Here is a 21,727-nt window from a genome sequence, read left to right as displayed (position 1 = left end):
GCTATGAGATAGTAGAAGGCCAGGTTGTTTCTGATTGCGAGAACCAGGAGAGCGCCCAGAGGAGGTAACATCTGAGTTGGGTCTAATGGAATCAGGCGCATAAAGAGGGAGCTGGAAGTCAGTCGAGGCAGAGGCCACAACGTGACGAACTGCCCAGAGTCATGAAGGTGCTTGGGGTGGAGAGATGACCATAAGGCACATGGTGGAAAGTGGCTGCAGTTAAAAATCAAGCCTGAAGTACAGTGTGAGGTCATGTCATGGAGGTCTGAGGAGACCACGCTGAGTTTCTTAGTTTTGGAAAGAAGCCGCAGCAGAATTTTTAGCATCACACGTGATAACATCTACATTTTATGAAAAAAACTGATTGCAGAGTGGAGAAGGAACAGAGGACATGAAATGTGGAGAGGTGAGTTAGGGTACTCTCGTGATGGCTCAGGCAAGACGTGAGGACCAGGCAGTGGGAGGGATGGAATTGGGAATGGTGGGCAGGGTGAGCATTCAGGACTTGTACGAGGCTGATGTGGCAGTGAGGGCAAGGGAGGAGGCAATGACGGCCCTGCTGAGGCTAGCTGGGTGGTGACAGCATCCGACTGATCCCAAACACACAAGGTCAGCGAGAGCTAGGACACAGGCACATTTGTAGTCCCTTCTGGGCCAGGTCCTGTGACTAATGGCATCTGACACTAAAAGCATGTTAACAAGTGGGAAAAGTACTCAACTTCTCCCAGGATAGAAAATTCCAACAACCAGCTTCCAAATGGAAACCAGACAGTTGACCAGAGGGGCCTGAAACAAGCTGGTAAATGTCTACAGCCATCAACTCTCATCAGAGGAAAGAAATACTGTTGCAGGAAATAACAATTTTTAACCAAATTTTCTGAAGTTTGAGCATGTACGTGATATCATCAGGGGCATGGGCAAAAGGCAACTGAATTAAAAAACCAATGAACACATAAGAGGTCCTGAAAGCAAGCATGACAACAAAGAGCATGCAATGAAATAGAACAGACACTTTTACGTTCGCAGTTTAGAAAAAAATAAACCAAGGACTCACCATAAAATCAACCCTTTCTATTGCATTATTTAAAAGTATGCAGAAACTTTTATCTATGAAGAAAGTATCTATAAACACATGCACTTGACTTGCCCCAAATAGCTCGAGCAACTTCAAAATTTCAGATAGAAGTTTTTATCATTTTCTCATGGACCAGCTCAGCCTCCCCATAATAATTAAAGGGAAAAAAACATGTCAAAACTCACTTGGCTGCTACAGCCATTGGAGGCACAGCTGTTGTGATTCTTAATGCATTTATGGTGCCTGCCAATGCTCCCTCTAACTCCGTATCCTCAAGCTTTCAATGGTTTTGCTTTGTTTGTTTTGTATCCTGTGGAACAGAAAATAACCTGCACTGATTGTGGCAATTGATTGACTCAGCTGGTGCCTCAGAATACGAAATGGGAACTGAAAAGCACATCTGAAAAGTGTGTGGGCTGGAGGTGAGCAGGAAGGGGGTGCCTCCACCCCGGGCTGCGCGGAAGCATGGCAGCAGCTGTATCAGGCGATGGTTCTATCTGCTAAGTAACGCAAAGTACCTTTCATTCCACCTTCCCCGCCCTCTCCTGTCAATACCCAGCAAAGAGGCTGTGGTGCAGTGTTCGGAAAACATTCCAAGAAGTTCGGACAGTTCTCTATCTGCCAGCTCACCTCCAGCAAGGGACAGGCGGGCAGCCCCGGGGAGAGCTGTCCTCCCAGGCTCTGCGGCTGTCCCCTCGGAGCCACATCTGTCTTCCAGGCCTGTCCTGTCTAAGGGCATCTGAACCTGGATGAGGAATTACACCTGCAAGGTCCACAGAGTGGGGGTGCTTTTCTTTTCTGTTTCGTTGGCTTCCCTGAGGTGGGAGGCAAGTAAGCAAAAAATAGACTTTGAAGGGCAATTGAGATGTTTTAATAATAATGCCTTCTTCACTTGCTACAACTTGGTCAAACAAGGACAAAAGCGCCAAATGTCAACAATTGTGCTCCATTTAACAAAACTGGCTATTTTACTTAGAAAAGAGGGGGAAGGAGGAGAGGGGAAAATATCTAATCCATACATTTTTAAAAAGACTTATAATGAGCTACCAGGAGATAGACATGTTTAAAGATAATCCAGGTTTCAGAAAAATGCATAGGTTGTACTTAAGCCTGAAGATTTTGACATAACATCTTCAATTTCCCAGTTTAAATTGGGCTGAAAAACAGTCTCCATGTTCAATTATAAAATTAATCACCAGTGCTTGTACCCTTGAGAAATATACAGGAGAAAAGTAAGTGGGATGAGAATACTTTCCTAAATATATTTAGATATAGATGTACACTTCTTTTTCAAGAGCGGGCTGCAAAGCATTACTTAGGTTTTGAGTTTTAACTCCAGTAATCGGAAAATAAAATTTTGTGGCCCAGAGCAATATTGATTATTAGCTAATGAAACAGTGCCATCTGTGTTTTTCAGGATGCCCTATTTGGGAATAGTTTTAAAGTGCTGTCCTTCCTATCTCTTAATTTTACAATGATAGCAAAATGTGTTCTTTCAGAATTAAGCAACTGTGGTCCTACACAAGGTTAATGTCTTTTCTGCTTCGATCGTCAAAGAGACTTCAAGTTACTCAAAAAATAGAGAATGAAAGGCAGCCTTCCTGGGACCCCAGAGGGGGAGAGATTCGCTCTCCAACCCCACAGGGTCTCTGCTGAGGCTCCCTGGGACAGTGACAAGTGACAGGGCACAGGACACCTGTGTCTAGGATGGGACCTGTAGGTTCAGGCAGAAGCAGCAGAATTACCGTGACTCCAGGGGACAAAGGCCCAAGTCTGGGGGGGGGGCGGGGAAGACAGCTCAGTCCTACCTTGCGTTCATCCTGTGTAGCTATCCTTTTTCTCCCATTTTTGGTAAACCCACAGATATTCCCCAAGGGGTTGGCACAGACTGCTCTTTGCTTGCTGGGAGAAGGAACCAGCGACTTCTGCAGCATTGTAAACAAACTTGCCCTTTCTGCTCTGTCTTCCTCCCGAGATCCCTGATCTACTCTCTGATGACAACCTGCCATTTTCTGTTCCATTCAGCATGTTTACTTTTTTATTGTGATTCATGTCTGAGTTTCTTTGGAATCAAATTACTGCATTTCCCTGGTGAGATATACCATATGACGATCTTGTTAGAACAAAATCAAATATAAAATTTGCACTCAATGCTGCTGGGTCTCGTCCTCACCACATGTTTTCCCTTTGGTTTGGACTCACTTCTGTCGGCTACTTGAATGGTAATGAATCCTTCCAGCACTTAGGACAAATTTCAAACATTTCTGTCTTGGAAAAGATAAAGACAGATGGGTTGAAACACTGTCAACAGAGAGAAAGTCACTATTTCAAAACTATTTTACAATGTAGATGGCTGGTTTTCCCCAATACGCATGGATTGAAGAAAACCAGAAAGACCAACAGATTGATTTTGGGGAGTCACAGCAGCAACTGGAGACTTTCTTGACATTTTATCCCTAGAGATGTAACATCATTTACTTTTCACTGAGTCCTGAAGCCAAGCACTCCATAGAAAAAATTTTTTTTTGAATGGGAACGGAGCAATATAGTTCATACTACACTTTTCAGTGAAAAGTTTCCCTCTCCCCTTTACTTTTCTGGGTGCTGATTATTATCTTTCAAGCAATTCCTGTGTGCCACATACAAATAATGTTTAAAAACCAGGTTGTGCTAAATAGAGCAGGAATGAGTCTCCATCCAAATACAGGAGAGACTCGTGTTACCTGAGTCTTTCTTCAGTTCCCACGGCTTCCAGAGTGATGTTCAAGCTACTGGTGGGGTGCTCTGTGATCAGAGCCTGACTACCTGTGACGGCCAGCCCTTCCTAGGATTCAGGCACACAGCACGACTGCCATCTTGGAGTATACCCTGTTCTCTAGCTTTTGTGTCTGCCTGGAATTTGCCCTCTTCCACTTCCTGGCCAACTCCCACTCACTTTTTTGAGGAAAGAGTCATCCTCGCTCAGTCTGGTGCCCCAGACCAGCCAACGTGCCCCCAGTGGCCGTGGAAGGACTGCTATGAATCTCTCATTGGGGTTTAAGCTGACAGACATGCTGTAGTCCCTGTAAGGCTGCTTCCTCCAGTGGCGTGAGCTTCCGGAGGGTGGGGGCAGGGCCGGAAGTTCTCCGAGTCCCCGGCACTGTCAGATTCACAGCACCTGCTTAGTACACGCTGGCGAATTAATGAGCATAGCAACTTGTTCAATTAACCGCCTCTCCTCCATCTTTTGTTGCCAAAGACACCTGAGAACCTTTTAAAAAAAATAAACAGTATTTGGTGGTCTATAGTCACACCATTCCCGGGGACTTTCCTAATTTAGATATGAAAATATTCTTTCAGCAATAAAAGGTGACAGCATTCATTTTGAAACACTTATTTTCTCAAACCCTTTGTCCAGAGAATCAAACCTACCTACTCATTTAAGTTACTTTTTAATGGGAACTTTGGATGATACGTGATACATGGTAAGGAAACCATCGAGCGTTTCAGATGAAGCAAACATGTACTGAGCCATAACGTGACTGGCTCACTCTATCCTCAGAGTGCTGAACACAAGAAATGACAGAGAGGGACTGAAACCACAAAATGACACAATTTCCCCATAAAGAACATGGTGTGAACTTTTCTATTGGATCTTATTATAAGTTAGTATTTTTCTCTTTTACTGGTTAACACTTCACTTAATGCCAGATTCAGTTCTAGCACCTATGAGGCTAAATGAGGGAATCCCCACAACAAGCTTATGAGGTTGACACTATAGGTATTCCATTTTACGGATGAGGGAACCGAGGCCCAGAAAGGGTAGACAGCTTGCCCAAGGTCACACAGCTAAAAAGATGCAGAGCTGAGCTGGCATACAGGCAGTCTGGCCCCAGGGCCTGTGTCCCACACCACAGCGTGATTCACGCTGCACCAGGCAGCCAGGGCACTCCTAACTTAAGGTGTGGATTAAATGCAAGGATGTGCACTCAGCCACATGGTTCACCGAGGTGTCCGTGGCGCGCTAGGATCATCTCCTACAGAATCTTCTATTCCAAAATTCTCCCTGTAACACCTCCCTGTTGGTTCCTACTCTCTAGCATATGTTCTTTTTAATTTTTTTCCCTTTCTTCTTCTTTCCCTCTTAAAAAAACCCCAACAAGCTGATAACGGTTTTGGTGTTTAAAAGTATTTACTCCCCCCCCCCAGTTTATTGAAATATAAGTGACATGTAACATTGTGTCAGCTTCAGGTGTGTGATGTGGCGATTTGATACACATATATATTACAGTCCTCTCTGATCCACTGAAAAGCTAGAATGAGAAAAAGAGTTTTTTGAAATGTAATTAATTAATACAACATTTTATTTCAGTGTAACAACCCTTAATAAATCATCAATTATAAACTGCTTCAAATGAATATAAACTGTTCTAGTATGCACTTATAAATCATATTTCTTCAGGAGATATGAATGGGAAATGATTTTTTTGTACACTTTCAAATATGCATCATCTATAGTGTGTTATAGGAAGTCTCGGGGTATTTTTATATAGTCCATGAAAAGTGGGACACAGGTGACTTTATGAATTGTTATTTGAGCCTATAACTAATCTCTTTGACATTAACATCTTTAATAAACATTTGAGCAATATCTGCATTCAGAATATTGGATAAAACTAAGACATCATCTCTATTCATTAGGCTTATATTTTCTCACTAACCTAATTTTGTCTTTCATAAGATATTAATGCTTTTGGAAGTCTTACTCTTAATCCTATTAATTCCTAAGCTAGCCTTTAAAAGTGCATGAGGAAATATGCAAAGGCAGTCAGTTTCACCGAATTACAAGCTAAATTGCTAACGGTAGATCTAAGAACTTCGGGGTTGCTAAAATGCAGAGCTTTATCTGAAAATATAGCCTGGACTGAAATCCAGCCCTCGAGGCTCAGTTTCCTTGGTGCAGCAGCCTTCTGAGCTGAGGTCACTGGCAACACAGGAGGCTGGTCAAGTCAGCAGAGCAGAGTGTGTGTCTGTTTGTCCTTGTGGCCGAAAGACCCAGTCTTACAAGCAGCATGGCCGTGGCGCGGCTCTGACAGCTATAATAAAATCTCTGGCGATTCAGCTCAGAAGTGGGGCTAAACCCAAGACTATCCAGTGTCTGGAGCATGAAATGAAGTATCACGAGTGTCCCCGAGGGGACAAAAAAGCAGAGTTTGAACCTCGTAGGGTATGGAGGTGGTAGGAACTGATTTTTAAAATACTCTTAATTCCAGACAAAATGTTTCCCAGCTGTGACCTGGTCAGGGAGATGCAGTATCGCAGACACATTCTCAAATGTCCACAGCTCCACACCTACATAATCTTGTTTGCACTGTATGCCAACTGCTACTTCTTTCTCCACCAACGAGTGTGAACTAGTTTTATTTAATGAGGTAAAAAAAGCAATCCACGCCCGCTACCTTCCTCCCCCCCCCCCAGCCTCAGCCTCAGCCACGCACACACACTCAAGGGATGGGACACTTCTTTGAATCCGACTTCTTCAAATCAACTAATTCTCTCCAGTTCTTGAATGACTTTCCAACAGAATCAGCTAATGGCTGAGGTGGGAAAGTGAGCCCTACATTTTAGAGAAGGTGAGAGAACATCGCTGTGCCTGGAAATGTCCCCGGAAGCTGCCCGCACTAGAGCCCCGGGACAGCCGGGTGCTCTGGGCCGGCAGGACAGCGGCTGTCACAGCCGTGACACTAGCCAGCCCTTTTCCTGGGGCCTAATCTCCACCACATGACATCACTGGTTGCTCTGTAATTGTTTTAAGTGGACAGTTTCTTCCTGGATAACTACCGCAACATTATTAGGATTTAACATCAGACTTAATTATAGAAAAAGCCAAGAAGTGTAATCATGAATGGGGACAGAGCCCGCTCAGCCTCTGTTCCGTTGCATATGTATGAGGATGAAGGGAAACGGTGAAGTGGTCCTCCTTTTTCCATTTCATGTAGGTTCCCTTCCCGGTAAGCAGCCTCACCACCAGATGGCCGCAGGTCCCTTTCTGGCAGCACCCCCCTCCCCCGGGGTCCCGCCGACCAGCTGCAGGAGTTGGGGGCGCAGTCCCGGCCACGGCGCCCAGGAAGGCGCTCGTGCTCACCTCGTATTCCTCCTTGAAGCCGTAGCCCTCGGCACACTTCATCTGCGTGATGTGCTGTAGCAGGTCTGCCACCCGGATGGCGGGGTGGAGCTGCCCCGTCTGGTAGGGCACGTCGGCCGGCTCGCGCTTCTTGTACGTGTGCGGCTGCACCAAGCTGCTGGTGTCGCTGGCCATCGTGTGGCTTTCGTCTAGGAAAAGAAGGCCGCGACGGGAGTGAGGCGGGACCGGGGGGCTACGTGGGGGTCACGAGAACGCTAAGAAGCTGCCGCTGACATCCCCTCCACCGACGGCTCCAATAATCCCCACGGTGGCTCAGTAAGAAAGAAAAGTTGGGTGTTTAGAAATTTAAATGGGACTGGCAATACCGATAGGAATGAGGCAGAAATCTTTGCTTTTACAAAGCAGTCCAAACGATATATCGCTTTCACAAAGCTGGTTGGTAGGAACCCTTTAGCCATTGGGCGCTCAAGTTTATAGAAGTTTCGGTCTGAAACTTCGCCAAGGCCTGGCGCAAAACCAGCCTTGTCTTCTCCTGAAGATTTGTTAACTAGTTTGTATGATGAAGTAAATAAACTCCGTACAAATGTTCTGTGAGCAAAATAAAAGTGCACAAAATGGGTTGGCTTATAAAGCTAGCAATGAAAATGTGGACTTGACACATGAAATCCAAGGACAGCGGAAATAGAAAACGGAACTTGGTCTGATGAGTCACTCGCATGCTCCGGTGTCAGAAAGCTTGACAGAAGGTTGTGAACCAGCACATGACACATGGAATGTTCTACAAGAGCTAACATGCAGGCCGACGCACAGCAGAATCAGCTGGCTTTGTCAGAATCTACAGATAAGACACACACTCCCATTCCCTCCGCACCTTTTCCATGGGCGAATGGGGGAACTTACCATTTATTGGCACTTTTAAGAAGGTACATATCAGGAGAAAAGAGGAGGAGAAAAAGGAAACAGGGCATAAGCAATAGTACTGTGTGAAAAATTACAGGTAGTTTTTATTCTCTGCTTTACTTTTATAGTTAAGTTTTCTATCTGTAGGTGATCAGAGGTCAAAGCCTCAATCCTCCCATCACCTTAGGATGGGGTGTTTTATTTAAGCACTCAAAAATAAAAAGGAGGTTAAAATCGTATCATAATTGCTTCTCATCCCCCGTGAGCTAAGTAATGACTAAATAAGTCTTATTTGTATTTGACATATTTTCTCATTTAAAATTCTTGAACACGTCAACCAAATTGGACTACAAAACTAATGTCAAAATTTGGTCAAATAAGCCTAAAGAGGCTATATTTTAATGGAAGACTCCTAGTACATTAGATTAATGAACTGCAGAAATTGTAGCTATTAAAAAATGTCTATGCAGGAAGTTGCTAGTAGATTAAGAGTTCCACGTGCTACAGGTGAGCTCATTATAATGCTGAATCCCTTTAGCCGTCCTGTGATTGAGGATGTGTCTCATAAAATATAACGCTAACTTCCCTTAAAAGGAGAATGTTAAATCAAAATTGATTTCAGGTATAAAGAATTAAAACATACATACAAAAGGATACATTCATTTTTTTAAAAAAAAATTACCAGATGGTTTATCAATAGGGAATTCAGCTATGGGTATTTTTTTTTTTTAACTGAGAGATTTAGCTCCAGAGGAAATCTCGTTCAAGGGCACTGGTTTTTAAACCTCAGTTCTATCTGCATCGCAAAGCACCTGGGGATGCATGGTATGGAAGGTGGTACACAAGTGTGTAGCTATGTTGCTGTTGCTGAAATGGCACCTGGATCACTACGAGGTGGCTAAAGACACAAAGACAAAATAAAAAGGAGTGGTACGCTGATTTTATGACTCTGGTTTTCATTTGGATTTGCTTTGAAATTAGCCATTCAGACGTTCCCATTTTATTAGAACAGTCACGAATAACCCGGGACATTTGCGCATCAGCTTTGCTCGCTGGCAAGTGCCAAGCTCATAAAGTGGGATGCAGGACCCCTGCTGAAGGACTGACTCCATAGAGCTTTTAGCTACTCCAGCAGGAAGTTCTGTTCTTTATATAAAATAAATGGAACATTAATTAGTTTCCCCCCTGTGCCTCTCTCATTCTCTCCGTTTTGTACCTTTTGGGATGAACGTAATTAAATGCCCTCCACTGTGGACTGACCTTCTAAACTTCCCTTAAATGAATCATCTAGGCCTTTCTTGCGGAGACACCACAACCTGGTAGGGCTCTGGTGCTAGGGCGAGGCATTCTTGGAAGGTTTAATTCCCAGAATGTCCACCACTGTTACCACTGTACTGATCACACCCGCTGCATGACTATCTCGGCCTCGTGACTAGTGTGCAGGACCTGTCTTAAGGCATGTAAGCACTACCGAGGCCATCTAAGACATGAGTGCTACTATTGAGTACACAGATGTCGAAGAGGGAATAGAAGGCTTCTCGTGCCACCCGTGGTATGAAACTGGGTCACCCACACGATTAGAAATTCTTGATGCCACCAAAATTAGTGATTAATCACTTTGCTCTGACTTAAAAAGAATTATTACTGATAAAATATATTATTTGACATTGATTTCCTATATTTGTTTAAAAATTACCAACAATTTTTTTCAATTAAAAGTTATGCCTAGGAGGAAATCAGAAACAAAGTTTCTCACTAACAGTTCTGATGGGTTTTGGAGAACTGTGAATTAATTCTTCCTATAGTCTTTCATAGACCATCTTCAATTCTCAACACACCAGCTGAAAAATCTAGAATTGAAATGAGTGCCATGTTTTTGAGGTGTGTGTGGGGTGTTCTATCTACTTATCTATCAATATCAACATCTATCTATCAAAATCTGTCTATTAACCTCTCTCTCTCTTTTATTTTTTTGGCGAGAAAATGACATAAAGGCACAGTAAAGCTCTATGCGTTAGGCGGGGCACCTTAGCGCATAAGCATAACAGGTGGAGATAATGGAGGATTTAAGCATGCCAAGCTCCAAGTCACAGCAAAACGCTCTTGTCTATGTAACTGTTAATAGTGCCGTTCCCCTAAAGTGCCAGAGTAGATGTATGTACAGCTTATCTTCTTTCCGTGATGTCAAGGGATCACCTCATTAATCCTTACTATGCAATATATGGATTCACATTTGCACCAAACTCCGTGGGAGGAACGGTTCCCAAGCACGGCCATTTGCTGCGTTGGTACATATATAAGCCAGACATGGTAACAGTTATTTGTCAATCTGGCTGACTTACTTTTCACAGATGTACATCATTTTTGCCACTTAAATTGTCTGTTCAAGTGATTCCCTTTTGGTAAAGAAGCCAAACCAAGTTTAAAAGATGTCCTTAGTGTTTGTAATAACAAAGCAGCGACTTTAAAAAATGGTATTTGTTTAATAAGCTTATCTTAATCCTGCTGTGCAATCTGAACATTTTCTTCCCTCTGACAGTGCACGTCTTGGCCCTCCCCACTCCAGCTCCCTCAAGGTCAGGACGTCTACTAGAGGAGCTGCAGAACGAATGCCACGGCACACAAAGAAATCACACATCTTCGCCTATCAGAAGATTCTGCAAATGTCATCTGCATGTAGATTACATTGTTCGGGTGCCCAAAATTAGCCTGTGCCCCTTACTTATGAAAAGAATAAAAATGCGGCCTTTTCACCGTATAGCTGGCATTAAAAGGGGTGCAGGGCTTTAGTGAGCTGTGTTTGTTAGCTCAGAATGAGGCAAGTTCAAAAATTTGGGTTTGTGTCCATTCTTACACTTCTGTCTGAGTTCACTTGTAACTCAGGTGACAAACTTGCTCAAGCCCAGAAAACACGGTAAGAAAAACAAATCATCCTACCTACAAAAATCGTAACAACTTAGAGAAAAGAGAAGCACAGGGGGAAAATTATGTTGCAAAGATATCAACCCTTGTAAAGAGAATTAGGAAGCAGGAGTTGAACAGCTGAGGGTAGAACTTTTGCTACGATGAATTGGTATATAGCTTGAAGTCGTTTGTGCTGTGCTCCTTCTCGGTATGGTTAGTAGTAGAAAGAGAACACAGCCGTGATACACTTGGCTTATTGATGCATCTCAAATGCAACAGCTTCTCATGCTTATTTGGTTATCAGGGCCAGGTAATGCCATTTCTCCAGAACCTTCTTACATTGGACAAATGGGATTTTTTCCGGCTTCCCACGGGGAACGTTTTATATCTTCAATGCATTCTGCCCCACTGGGCTAACATTTTATTTCATTTCTAGTGACATCTGACACATAATAAACCATGTGATTATAAAGTGCCATCTTGTCACTTTTCTGCTGAGAACACAGCTCCTTTGAAATTCCACTGTGTGACAGACACTTTGGAATGCTGGGGTGCCCTGATTGGCTCTGAGAAGGGGTAGGGGGCCCAAACTCTACTGTGATAATTTTTCTGCATAACATTTGGCATAATTAGAAAAATGCTATTTTTGAAGTTGAAGTTTTTAGTGCTTAGTGGTAAGTGAAAATAATAAGAAGTGATTTTTACTTTTACAACTGTCACATTACAAAATTTAGCTCTTGGAAGTACACAGTGGAGTGATGACATACTGTGTTTTCCCTTGGGATCAAATCAGACTTTAAATTCTGAACACAGAAAGGGAAAATACGAGAGCTGGGCTTGTTCATTTGAATCCTTTGGTATCGTTTCCAACATACATGAGGCAAAACCTTCTTATCAAAGGAGACTGTTTGGAGAGTCTTTTTATTATCTATGCCCTCCCCCCGGCCACCCACCACCCCCTTGTCCTGCTTACAATCCCTGCATCAAACAGAGCAGAACTCCAGGCTCCTAGAGAGTGGCCACTGACTTTCTAAATTACTCCTGCAATAAACTGTGATAAAGGGAAATGTTCTCACCTAAAATTGCAGTTGGCACAAATGGGTCTGTCATACATCATAAGCGGGTCAATGCAGAGAAAGTAAAAAGAGAAAGAACAGTAAATGATTGATGAAAAGCCCCCCACTTTTCCCGCAGAAAGCCATAGAAAGCATCGGGTTACAACACATCAAACGTATTAAGCTCCTCAAGCATCATGGGCAGCAAAGTGAGAGCGCGGATTGATTCTGATTGCTAAGGGGTTATGAATGGATGCAACAACGGAAAAATCTGTTACCTGGGTAGTAAGAATTGGGCACCGATGTGCTCAGTGTATTCGTTTTCATTGTAAAGGACGAGGGTGAAGACACAGCTGTAAATGAGAGAAGGACTAGTCAGCAGTTGCAGAGAGGCAGTACCTGAGAATACGGCCCTCCGAGGTCACTCAGAAGGACACCACGCTAGTAAGAGACTTGACTGATGAAACGCCAGACATCTACGGAAGTCTATGTGGTAAATACTACCATTCCCCAGTGTCTCCAGGGAATCACTTGTACTTGAGGGGACAAACATGCGATAATATCACTTAAAAGATTTTCGTACTCTACAAATGAAGAAAAATCCCCATAACTTCTGCCGCCATTTTGAATAGAGAAAGTCATTAGACTTCTGTTTTGACTTCTAGCCTTTGCTTGTCGAATTCTAGTATCATGCCAGTTGGTTTTTTTTGTTTTGTTTTGTTTTGTTTTTGTTTTTTAATAACTAAGGGTATGAGGAGGTGTCTACACATGGCTGTTGGAGAATTTTCTGAATGTCGATGTTTTCGCGGTTCGTTAACTCCTCTTGTTCCTCCTATTTTGGATATTCTGAGACTTTCTATAATGTTATGACCTGGTTTACAAAAACAAAGGTGATGTTTCGTGTGCACTATATTTAAGGTGAAAGCTGCATGCCTTCACATTGTTCTCTTAGTCTTTTCAGTCTTTTTAAAAATGCTTATTTTTCTTTGAAACGGTCCTCTGAAAGATTCGGGATTTAACTATTAGATCTTCTCCCTCCCTGTTATTGGGAGGGAAAGTCAATCCCGTCCAATTAATCTGCTTTCATTGAAAGTGGGTACTTCCTTTTCAAAAATTAGTTTGTGAACCGTCTTCAACATCTTAATTGATTAGTGCTTTAAAATCACTTTAATTTCATTAAAGTATAAGGCTAATGATTTGCATGTGCTCAAATGTTCAAGTTGGTTAAACGCAGGTCTAAATCTTAACTTTCTGATGTAGTTACATGATTTATTTGATGCTAAAGTTCTGGATTGGGACACTAATACCCAATTACATCATTTTATTAGGGGCAGAAATACCAAATCCCTGTGGATATTGTATGCTATCTTTATTCTGCTGCCATGTTAATATATTTCAGCTCTCGTGGAGAAGTTTTTACCTCTGTTTATATTTTTAAAATATAGAATTAAGAAATGACAGACCAATAACCAGAACCCAGGCTGCCTGTCATTTAGGAGATATTTTTCTAAAATAGAGAGGTATCATATTTATAATGCATGTTTATGGTAAACTGCCAGGAAAAAAGAGGGTAATTGATGAAAATAAGAACAAAAACCCGAGTACTTATAAAATGTGCTAGGGTCAGTAAGAATAACGTCTATTACCTGCAGACATTTTTATGTCATTGGTGAAAGTGTGCAAAGCAGATACAAAATAGCTATGTTTATTTTCACCCTTTAAAAATATATTTTAAATACTTTTGTCTTTAGTATAAAAATGAAACCCATTCCCACTATACACATTTATTTTCCCCCTTTGTATAACATTAAAAAAAGATGGTACAACTCCCATTTGCTTTGGTAGACAGATTATTCCCCATTCTCATAAACGAGCTTGTGCTTATTTTTAAATTCTCCAACTTCGTATTTCTCACTGTCTCATTTCTAAAAGCTACTCACCTCCCAACCCTAAAAGACCTCAGACATACCCAGACTTGTAATAGGTTCGGGGCTGGAGGCCTAGGGGTCTAATGAACCCCTCTCCTGCACGTTTCCTCCCCCAGTAGCTCGTCTCTTATTCTGAAGGCACTAAGAGAGTAACCATGATAAAGTTACCATCAGGATCACTCTGATGGTTGGGGATGGGATGGCACTTAGTCATTGCTCACAGAGTGGGAGGAAAACGGAGCACCTCCTGCTGTGTTTCCTCTATCAGTGTTATTGACAGGAGGCATAAAATAATGGCTTGGAAGCTGATGCTGGTTTCTGCAGCAACCTCTTTGCCTGAGCATTTATGGATTTCCACAGATACAATCACTTTTAAAGAAGTAACTGCCAAATTAAATTTCCTGTCCAGAGGCAAATAGCCCCTGTTATTCAAACCTCAAAAGCCTGGAAACTAGTCATGTAGGTTTCTAATCTGGGCAGGTAATTCCTAGTAAATTTACGTGTGAGGAATTTCACCACGAAATAGGACATTTGGAACATTAATGGGTTATCCCAGAAAGTGAGAACAACTGTGTGGCCCCTTTCATAATGGCATTGAAGAACTAACCACTACTACCAAGATTCTAACCCTGTTGGTAAGCAGGACTCTTCCCACCCCAGCCCACAACAGTGTATCGTTAAGTAGTGTAATTGCTTTATTTTGGCCATTAAATGCATTATATATGTGTATGTATATATATAAAACATTTGATACAAAAAAAGAGAAAATTCTATGAAAAAAAGTAGTTTGTGGAATACTGGATCACCACAGATTATGTTCCCTTACACTGAAAATGATACCAAAGGGCAAAGAGCAATGACCAAGAATGAAGAGAGCCACCCTCCCCACTGGGTGACAGCCGACAGCTGTGTCTGCTAAACTGCTCCCCTGGGCCAGGTGTGCATGTAGATGAATGAATGTAGAGCCTCTAGGGAAGAGGTGGGCAACTGCAGCCACCATAAGTAGAAGCTCTCAGGAGCCTTGCTGAATGCAGGAGAAGGGCAGAGTGCGGGAGAGGTGGACACTGACCACGTAGTGACCGGACAGAGGGCAGGCAGATGGGGGGCCTGGGAGCTGCAGCAAAAGAACAGGCCGAGTGGGTGGTCGGAACACGGCACACACTGTCCACACAGGTATCAGCCCTCTCCCCCAACCCCCAAGACCCGATTTCTGTGCTTCTCAATCATGGTTCTGGACTTTCTGCATTTTTATTAGTGTTGGTGATAGCTGCACTTTTGTTTCGTCATCTTGCTGTCCAACATGCTAATTATGTGGCCAGTGGCAGTGGCAGTCTGTGGGCATGGATTTCACACAGTAAAGAAACCTCTGCCCTTGAACTCAGCATGGCCATGAACCACAGAATCAGGCTTCCACGTGGGATTTACTTCTGGTCTCTGAGAAGATCACCAGGGACACCCACAACTGCTCCTTTTGTTCGTCATATACTCAATCGAATTGTTAGCTTTCTAAAATAATGCCTTGTACCTGGATCACAGGTGGCAGTCTGGGAAGGCATTAGCTGAAGTTTGGTTTACCCACCTGGTGTGAGATGTAAGACTTGTGAAGTGGAAATACAGTTTAACTTATTAATTGCCACTAACAGCCCTATAATAAAGGCAAAACCTGTCAGCTAAACAAATAAACAATTAACTTGTTACTGCCATTTAGTGAGTTGTCTTAGAATAGGCTTCCCTGTGTAATTCCACACCTGGTTAGCTTACAAACAGGATCTCAACCACAAAAAGGATGATGAGAAGCAGGTGCCTTTCTCTCCAAGAAGAGAAAAGCCTTCATGCAATGCTAAGGTTTCACAGAAACTGTGGCTTCCTGTGCTCCCTGGTCTGGCCCTATCATCTCTGCTGTTTCCTCTTCTCCTAAGCAAGCCATGACACCCACAGCAGTTTTCAGAATTGCTGAAAGGGATGGAGAAACCAATCGGGCATAGGAATTCTCCAGGGAGGTTTTGTTTTCCAATGCCCCAGTACTATCCAGCATCCTAGAAAACCAGAGAAAGGTATTAGAAGCGAAGACACGTTTGCACTTACATCTCCCGTTCAGATTGTGTGTGTCCATGAACGAGAACGCCTCGTCGCAGTTGGTGCCTTGCTCGGCATAGCTCTTGTCCATTGAGTTCACCATCACGGTCATCTCCTGCCGTGTGCTGCTCATCGTCTCCTTCCGCTTCTTGGCTAGTTTCCTTAGGACAAAGAGTCATTATATAGACACGCATGAGAATGAAAAACGGGGCTCTGACATGCGTCCTGAGGAATGATCAGGAGTAATTTCTATTGAATTATTCGTATTCATCCCTAACATCTGTTTATGGGGCCTTTTGAAAGTCAGGTTCTCTTCCAGCTGCAGAGACACAGAGATGAAAAACATCTACTGCCAGCCTCAAAACCCACAGTGATATTAGAAACACACAGCCTGAAATATTACTTTCTGCTTCTCCTACTACATGTGAAATTAAAATGACCAATGGCCCTAGTACAATGCCATCATAATCTACTTACTGATAAGCTTCTAGAGTTACTCGCTTTTTACTAAATTATTTTCTGCACTCCGCAGCAAAGAGTAGATGCCCTGGTAAGTATCTGCCAAACAAAACTGAAAGAAGCTAAGGATGACTCTACGAGGCATATTGTTGAACTAAAACACAAAAGCAGACAAGGAGTGAAGACAGTAGTATCATTGGAGTATGTGCAGAAAGGTTGCTGGCCATGACATTCAGCCTCCCCAGAGCAAGAGGGGCTCAGGCAGGCCTCAGGTGCATATCCCGACTTCTCAGGGAGCTGTGACGTGACTTAACTCCGCATGACCCCAGATTAGTTCTTTACTGAGGCCGGTCAGCGGAGCAGAAGGTAAAGAAATTTCAAGTTGCTGGCTTTCCTTGAGAGCTTAGCAGAGGCATAAGCCCCCATATCCCCTCCCTCCGTGGAAGAGAGTGCAAAAAGGCCAAGGGAAGTAAAGAGATTTCCAATTGTTCTGGAGACACAGTTTAACTCTGGCCTCTGAGTCTTGCTCCCTGACCACCAAAAACTCATAATCTGAAGTTACAAATACCTGGGCAAAGCCATAAAAATGTAAGAGACCTGACATACAAAGAAACAGATAAAGCAAAAATTTTTCAGCTTTTACTACCGGAGGTTGTTTTATGTATCCGGGACAGCCGAGAATAAAATGAGAGATGCTTAAAGAAAAGGTATAAAGTGAGAAGGTTTAAAACTATTGCACCATAATACCAAAGATATTATGTCCTAAAATACCCTAATTCTGCCTAAGCACCCGGCAGCATTTACAAAAGAAGATGGCAGCTCTTTCTAGTAAATCATCTTGACTCTGATTGACCTAGGACTCAGCAGAATTTAAAATGAGCCACATATTCAAAATCACGCCCATATTAGGTGATTGCTAATGCAATGTAAGACATTGACAACATTAGACCATATGGATAATCTTTATTGTCATTTCCAAATGCCACATAATCCAAATGCTTTCTTGCCTGTAGTTATAATAATCTTTTAATTTCATACCATGAAGGCAGAAGGGTTTCATTAATAAGTTGCCCTTTTTATTACTAAAAAGTTGTTAAAAAAAGAATTTTGAAACAGAAAGATGAAAATCATCTATAATTTCTATGACCGTGTTAAAGTTGTAAAGATGTTTAAAAAGCAACCCAGAGTGGCTTCTTTGGGAGCTGGCATTCTTCTCTTGCCAGCGTGCAGACCATGATGGCCTTCTTGAAAACTCCCCCTTTTTTCCCCCAGCAAGCCATGCTGGTCTGAGCTTGGATGTTCTCAACAGGTGTTCTGGACAGAGGCAGCAACCAGGCTCAGGCTCCACAGCTGCGGTTACAATAACACATTTTCTCTCCACTTCTGAATCTGCCAGCTTGTTGGAAAAGCATTCTTAAGCCAGGTCTCCCCAGGAACACTGAAGTGGAGGACTGAGATAATTAGCTCCATAATTCAGGCAAAAATTCCCTTTCTGCTGGAATTTCTTTGATTTGCTTTGGACTGATTTATGCAGATGTCTGCCTCCATACTCTCTTTTGTTCTGCCCATGAAGAAGGCCATCGTCGAGTTCACCAGACTTCCCTCTTTGTCTTTTCTTGCTTGTGTTCTAATCTAATCCTTACAGGTTAGAGATGACAGCAAATGTGCTCCTGGGGGTGGGGTGGATGGGGGATGTGTGGACCCACAAAAGCTAAGCTTGTACTGCAAAAGCTCTATCTCCTTTCTAATCCTCTATCTGTGTGAACTAATTTCAGTGATGTCAAGCTACACACTTCATTGCTGATCATCTTTAAGCAGAAAAGAAACCCATTAAGGACCCATGAGAGCCTGCTCAAATCAGAGGTCCTGTCAGAGACCCACAGCTTTAAGCTTATATTAAGCACATACTCTGTTCATGAACCTTCTTCAAAACCTGGCTCACAATGTCCTCAAGCTCCAGCAGATGGATTCCCCCATGGAGGTCCCAGATGCTGTAAATTTGAGGAAAAAATAGAAATCCAGGATTTTATGTGGACTCCTTTAATTTTTAAGTGTTGTCAAATAATTCAAATTAAAAAAATTAAAACACGATGTGGCCCCAAAACAGCATGTCTGTGGTACTTCTGCTCTCCATTAATATAACCGCACTTAGATACTTACTTGGATTGGAATGGAAGGGAGTGGAAATTAACATAAGGTGCCCAACAGATAATGAGCGACAGTACTCCACAAGTGTTACCTCATTTAATCCTAGTGATCTTGTTAAGAGCCCTTCTTACTTCCTAATTTACAGATGAGGGAAATGGGCTTCAGAGAAGTAAGGTGACTCATCCAAATGGTAGAGCTGAGATGGCACTCCAGATCTCTTGACCCCAAAGACACTCATTTTAGAACAGTGTGTTATTTCTAGTAAAGTTTCATTACATTATGTTTCCTTACAAGTTACCTTATAATTACCACCAAGTTGTATGAATACTCTATCTTCCCGTAACTAAATATTATGCTTTGAAAAAGCAAGAGTAATTTACTAGCACCTAACCAATTACACAAAGAGATGGTGTTCAATATGCTTGTTAATTGAATTAATCATTATCATATCACAGTGTTATTATGGAGAGTTTTTCTACAACCTACTTATCAAAAGAGGCTGGCTTGGTTATGGAGGTTTTCGAGTCATTGCTTGGGGTTTTCATTTGTTCTCATATATACAAATGCTGTAGTCCATAATTACAGAGGGCTGAAGAATGCTGGATTTAGAACGGAGGCTTGGGAATGACTGTGGATAAATGGAAGTTTTCACTTTCTCTTTTTTCTACTTCTCTTGCAAGCTTTGTGTTTCAGATCTGTATTTTTTTAAATGAAAACTTTTAAAACTGTCAGAAAAACTTTCTCAACATAATGAAATTAAGTGTTTTGTGCAGGGAAACCCCTAAAGTGAAGGGAATTCTCTTTGCAATCTTATCTAAAGATGCAAGGAATTTTCCATTTTGATTTTTAACAAATTGTCTAAAGTATTTCAATCTCCAATCTCCAAATTTGGACTGCATGAATCTCAAAGACCTTTAATAATAATGATGATGATAATGATAATAATAAATTCCTAACAATATCTAAAAATGGATCATAAAAAATTAAAGAGAAGACTTCTGGTTTACCATCCAAAATGTAAAGAGCTTGGAAGTCATCACCCTGTTCTAACAAGTAAAAAGCTGAACAAACTGAAACTTGGCAACTCTCCTTAGCTTTGTCAGATAATTGAGGTCATTGAGGTCATAGGACAAACTGCTGCTCCCAAAACCACAGAGAGAAACAGGTGAATACGAAGAATCATGACCCGCCAAAGCAGAAGCCCATGAGCAGAAAGCTCTGGTAGAACTGGCACCAGGCCAGGAAAACCTAAGCTGTAATTGATGAGTTACTGGAGGCTCAGGTGGACAAGTCTGAGACTTAAAAACTCTAGGGGGGCATCCAGTCTTAGAGGATCCCCCACACTTTTGTGAGTTTCATCCCCAAGAGCCCTACCAGGTCTTCAAAGTACAGATTGGAGAAAAAACAAAACAAAACAAAGCAAAACCCTCCAGCTTCCAGCAGAAGGGGGTGGAAAACAGCCATTTTGAAATATACCCAGAGCAGAGCATTTCTGTGCTTCTTGAAAGGGCTGGCCCTCAAGAGGATGTATTACTACAGCCTAACCTGCTGGGGTTTTATCAAAGCCTAACTGATCTAGGTGAAGAGAAATACTCAACTTCAGCTCCCTCCAGCCATCCTGTCCCACTTAGTGGCAGGTTACTGAGAAGCACTGGTGAAGATCATAGCGCAGGGGCACAAATTCATTAAAAGCCTAAGACCTAATCATAGATCTATAGAATGCCTTTCCTTCTCCAATACCTACTATCACATTATAAAAGACCTATTCACAGCAGTTCCTTTTATTCAGTACACCAAGTCTGGATGTCAATAAAAAATTATAAGGTATAGTAAAAGGCAAAAAACATGGAAGAGACAGAGCAAGCACTGGAATAAGAGTCAGATGGCAGGGATGCTAGAATTACCAGACTGGGAACTTAAAATAACTATGATTAATATGCCAAGGGCTCTAATGGAAAAAGTAGACAACATGCCAGAACAGATGGATAACACAAGCAAAGATGGGGATACTAAGTAAAAAAAAAAAAAAAATCAAAAGAAATGCTAGAGATCAAAAAAGTGTTAACGAAAATGAAGAATGCTTTTGATGGGCTCATTAGGAGAATAGACATAGCTGAGGAAAGAATCTCTGAGCTGAAAGACAGGATAATAGAAATTTCTAAAACGGAACAGCAAAGGAAAAAAAAAAGACTGAAAAAAGAGAATACTCCCAAACTGTGGAACAACTACAAAGGTGTAATATACATGTAGTGAGAAACCAGAAGAAGAAGGGATAGAAACAATATTTGAAGCAATAGTGATGGAGAATTTCCCCCAAATTATGTCAGACACCAAAACAGATTTGAGAAGCTTAGAGTATACCAAGAAGGATAAATGCCAACAAATCTACACCTAGGCATATCATATTCAAACTGAAAAAAGTCAAAGATAGAGAGAAAAGCTTGAAAGAAGCCATGGGGGGTGGGGGTGGGGGAACACTTAACTTATACAAGAGAAAAAATAAGAATTGTATCTGATTTCTCCTCAGAAACCAGGCATGGAAGAAGATAGTGGAGTGACATAATTAAAATGTTGAGAGAGAGAGAGAAAAAAATTACCTAGAATTCTGTAACCTGTGAAATTATCTTTTAAAAATGAAGGAAAAACAAAGATTTTCTCAGACAAAAACTGAGGGCATTTATTGCCAATAGTCTGCCTTTCAAGAATTTTTAAACGGAGTTCTTCAGTAAGAAGGAAAATAATATAGATCAGAAACTCAGATCAACATAAAAAAAGGAAGAGGACTAGAGAAGGAATAAAGGAAAGTAAAATAAAAACTTTCATTTTTCTTATTCCTAATTGATCTAGTAAATAGCAGTTTGTTCAACTTAATAATAGCAACAATACAGCTGATGATAGTTTATGTATAAGTGAAATGAATGATATCAATGACACAAAGGATGGGAGGGAGGAATGAGGAATCCTTTATTATTATAAAGTACTTCACTATCTGTGATGCAGTATAATGTCATGTGAAAGTGGAGTTGGATTAGTTTTAAATGTATATTGCTAACTCTAG

General features: G+C 41.9%; 1 protein-coding gene across 4 annotated transcripts in view; it reads right to left on the bottom strand.

The window, feature by feature from the left end:
- Positions 1-21,727, bottom strand: part of PTPRM (protein tyrosine phosphatase receptor type M) — a 745,411-nt gene that overhangs the window by 127,810 nt on the left and 595,874 nt on the right. For all 4 annotated transcript variants that reach the window (XM_087869969.1, XM_087869970.1, XM_045781827.2 and 1 more), the window contains 3 exons: positions 16,072-16,223; positions 12,337-12,411; positions 7,200-7,387 (listed from right to left, as the gene is read on the bottom strand). In XM_087869969.1, coding sequence (XP_087726095.1) covers positions 7,200-7,387; positions 12,337-12,411; positions 16,072-16,223 — 415 coding nt within the window. The remainder of the gene's footprint in view (positions 1-7,199; positions 7,388-12,336; positions 12,412-16,071; positions 16,224-21,727) is intronic.

Source organism: Ursus americanus, chromosome 19 (genome assembly GCF_024610735.1).
Source record: "Ursus americanus isolate L20-20 chromosome 19, mUrsAme1.1.p, whole genome shotgun sequence".
NCBI lineage: Eukaryota > Metazoa > Chordata > Mammalia > Carnivora > Ursidae > Ursus > Ursus americanus.
Note: the sequence above shows the minus strand (reverse complement) of the source record. Positions and strands in the feature narration are given on the sequence as shown.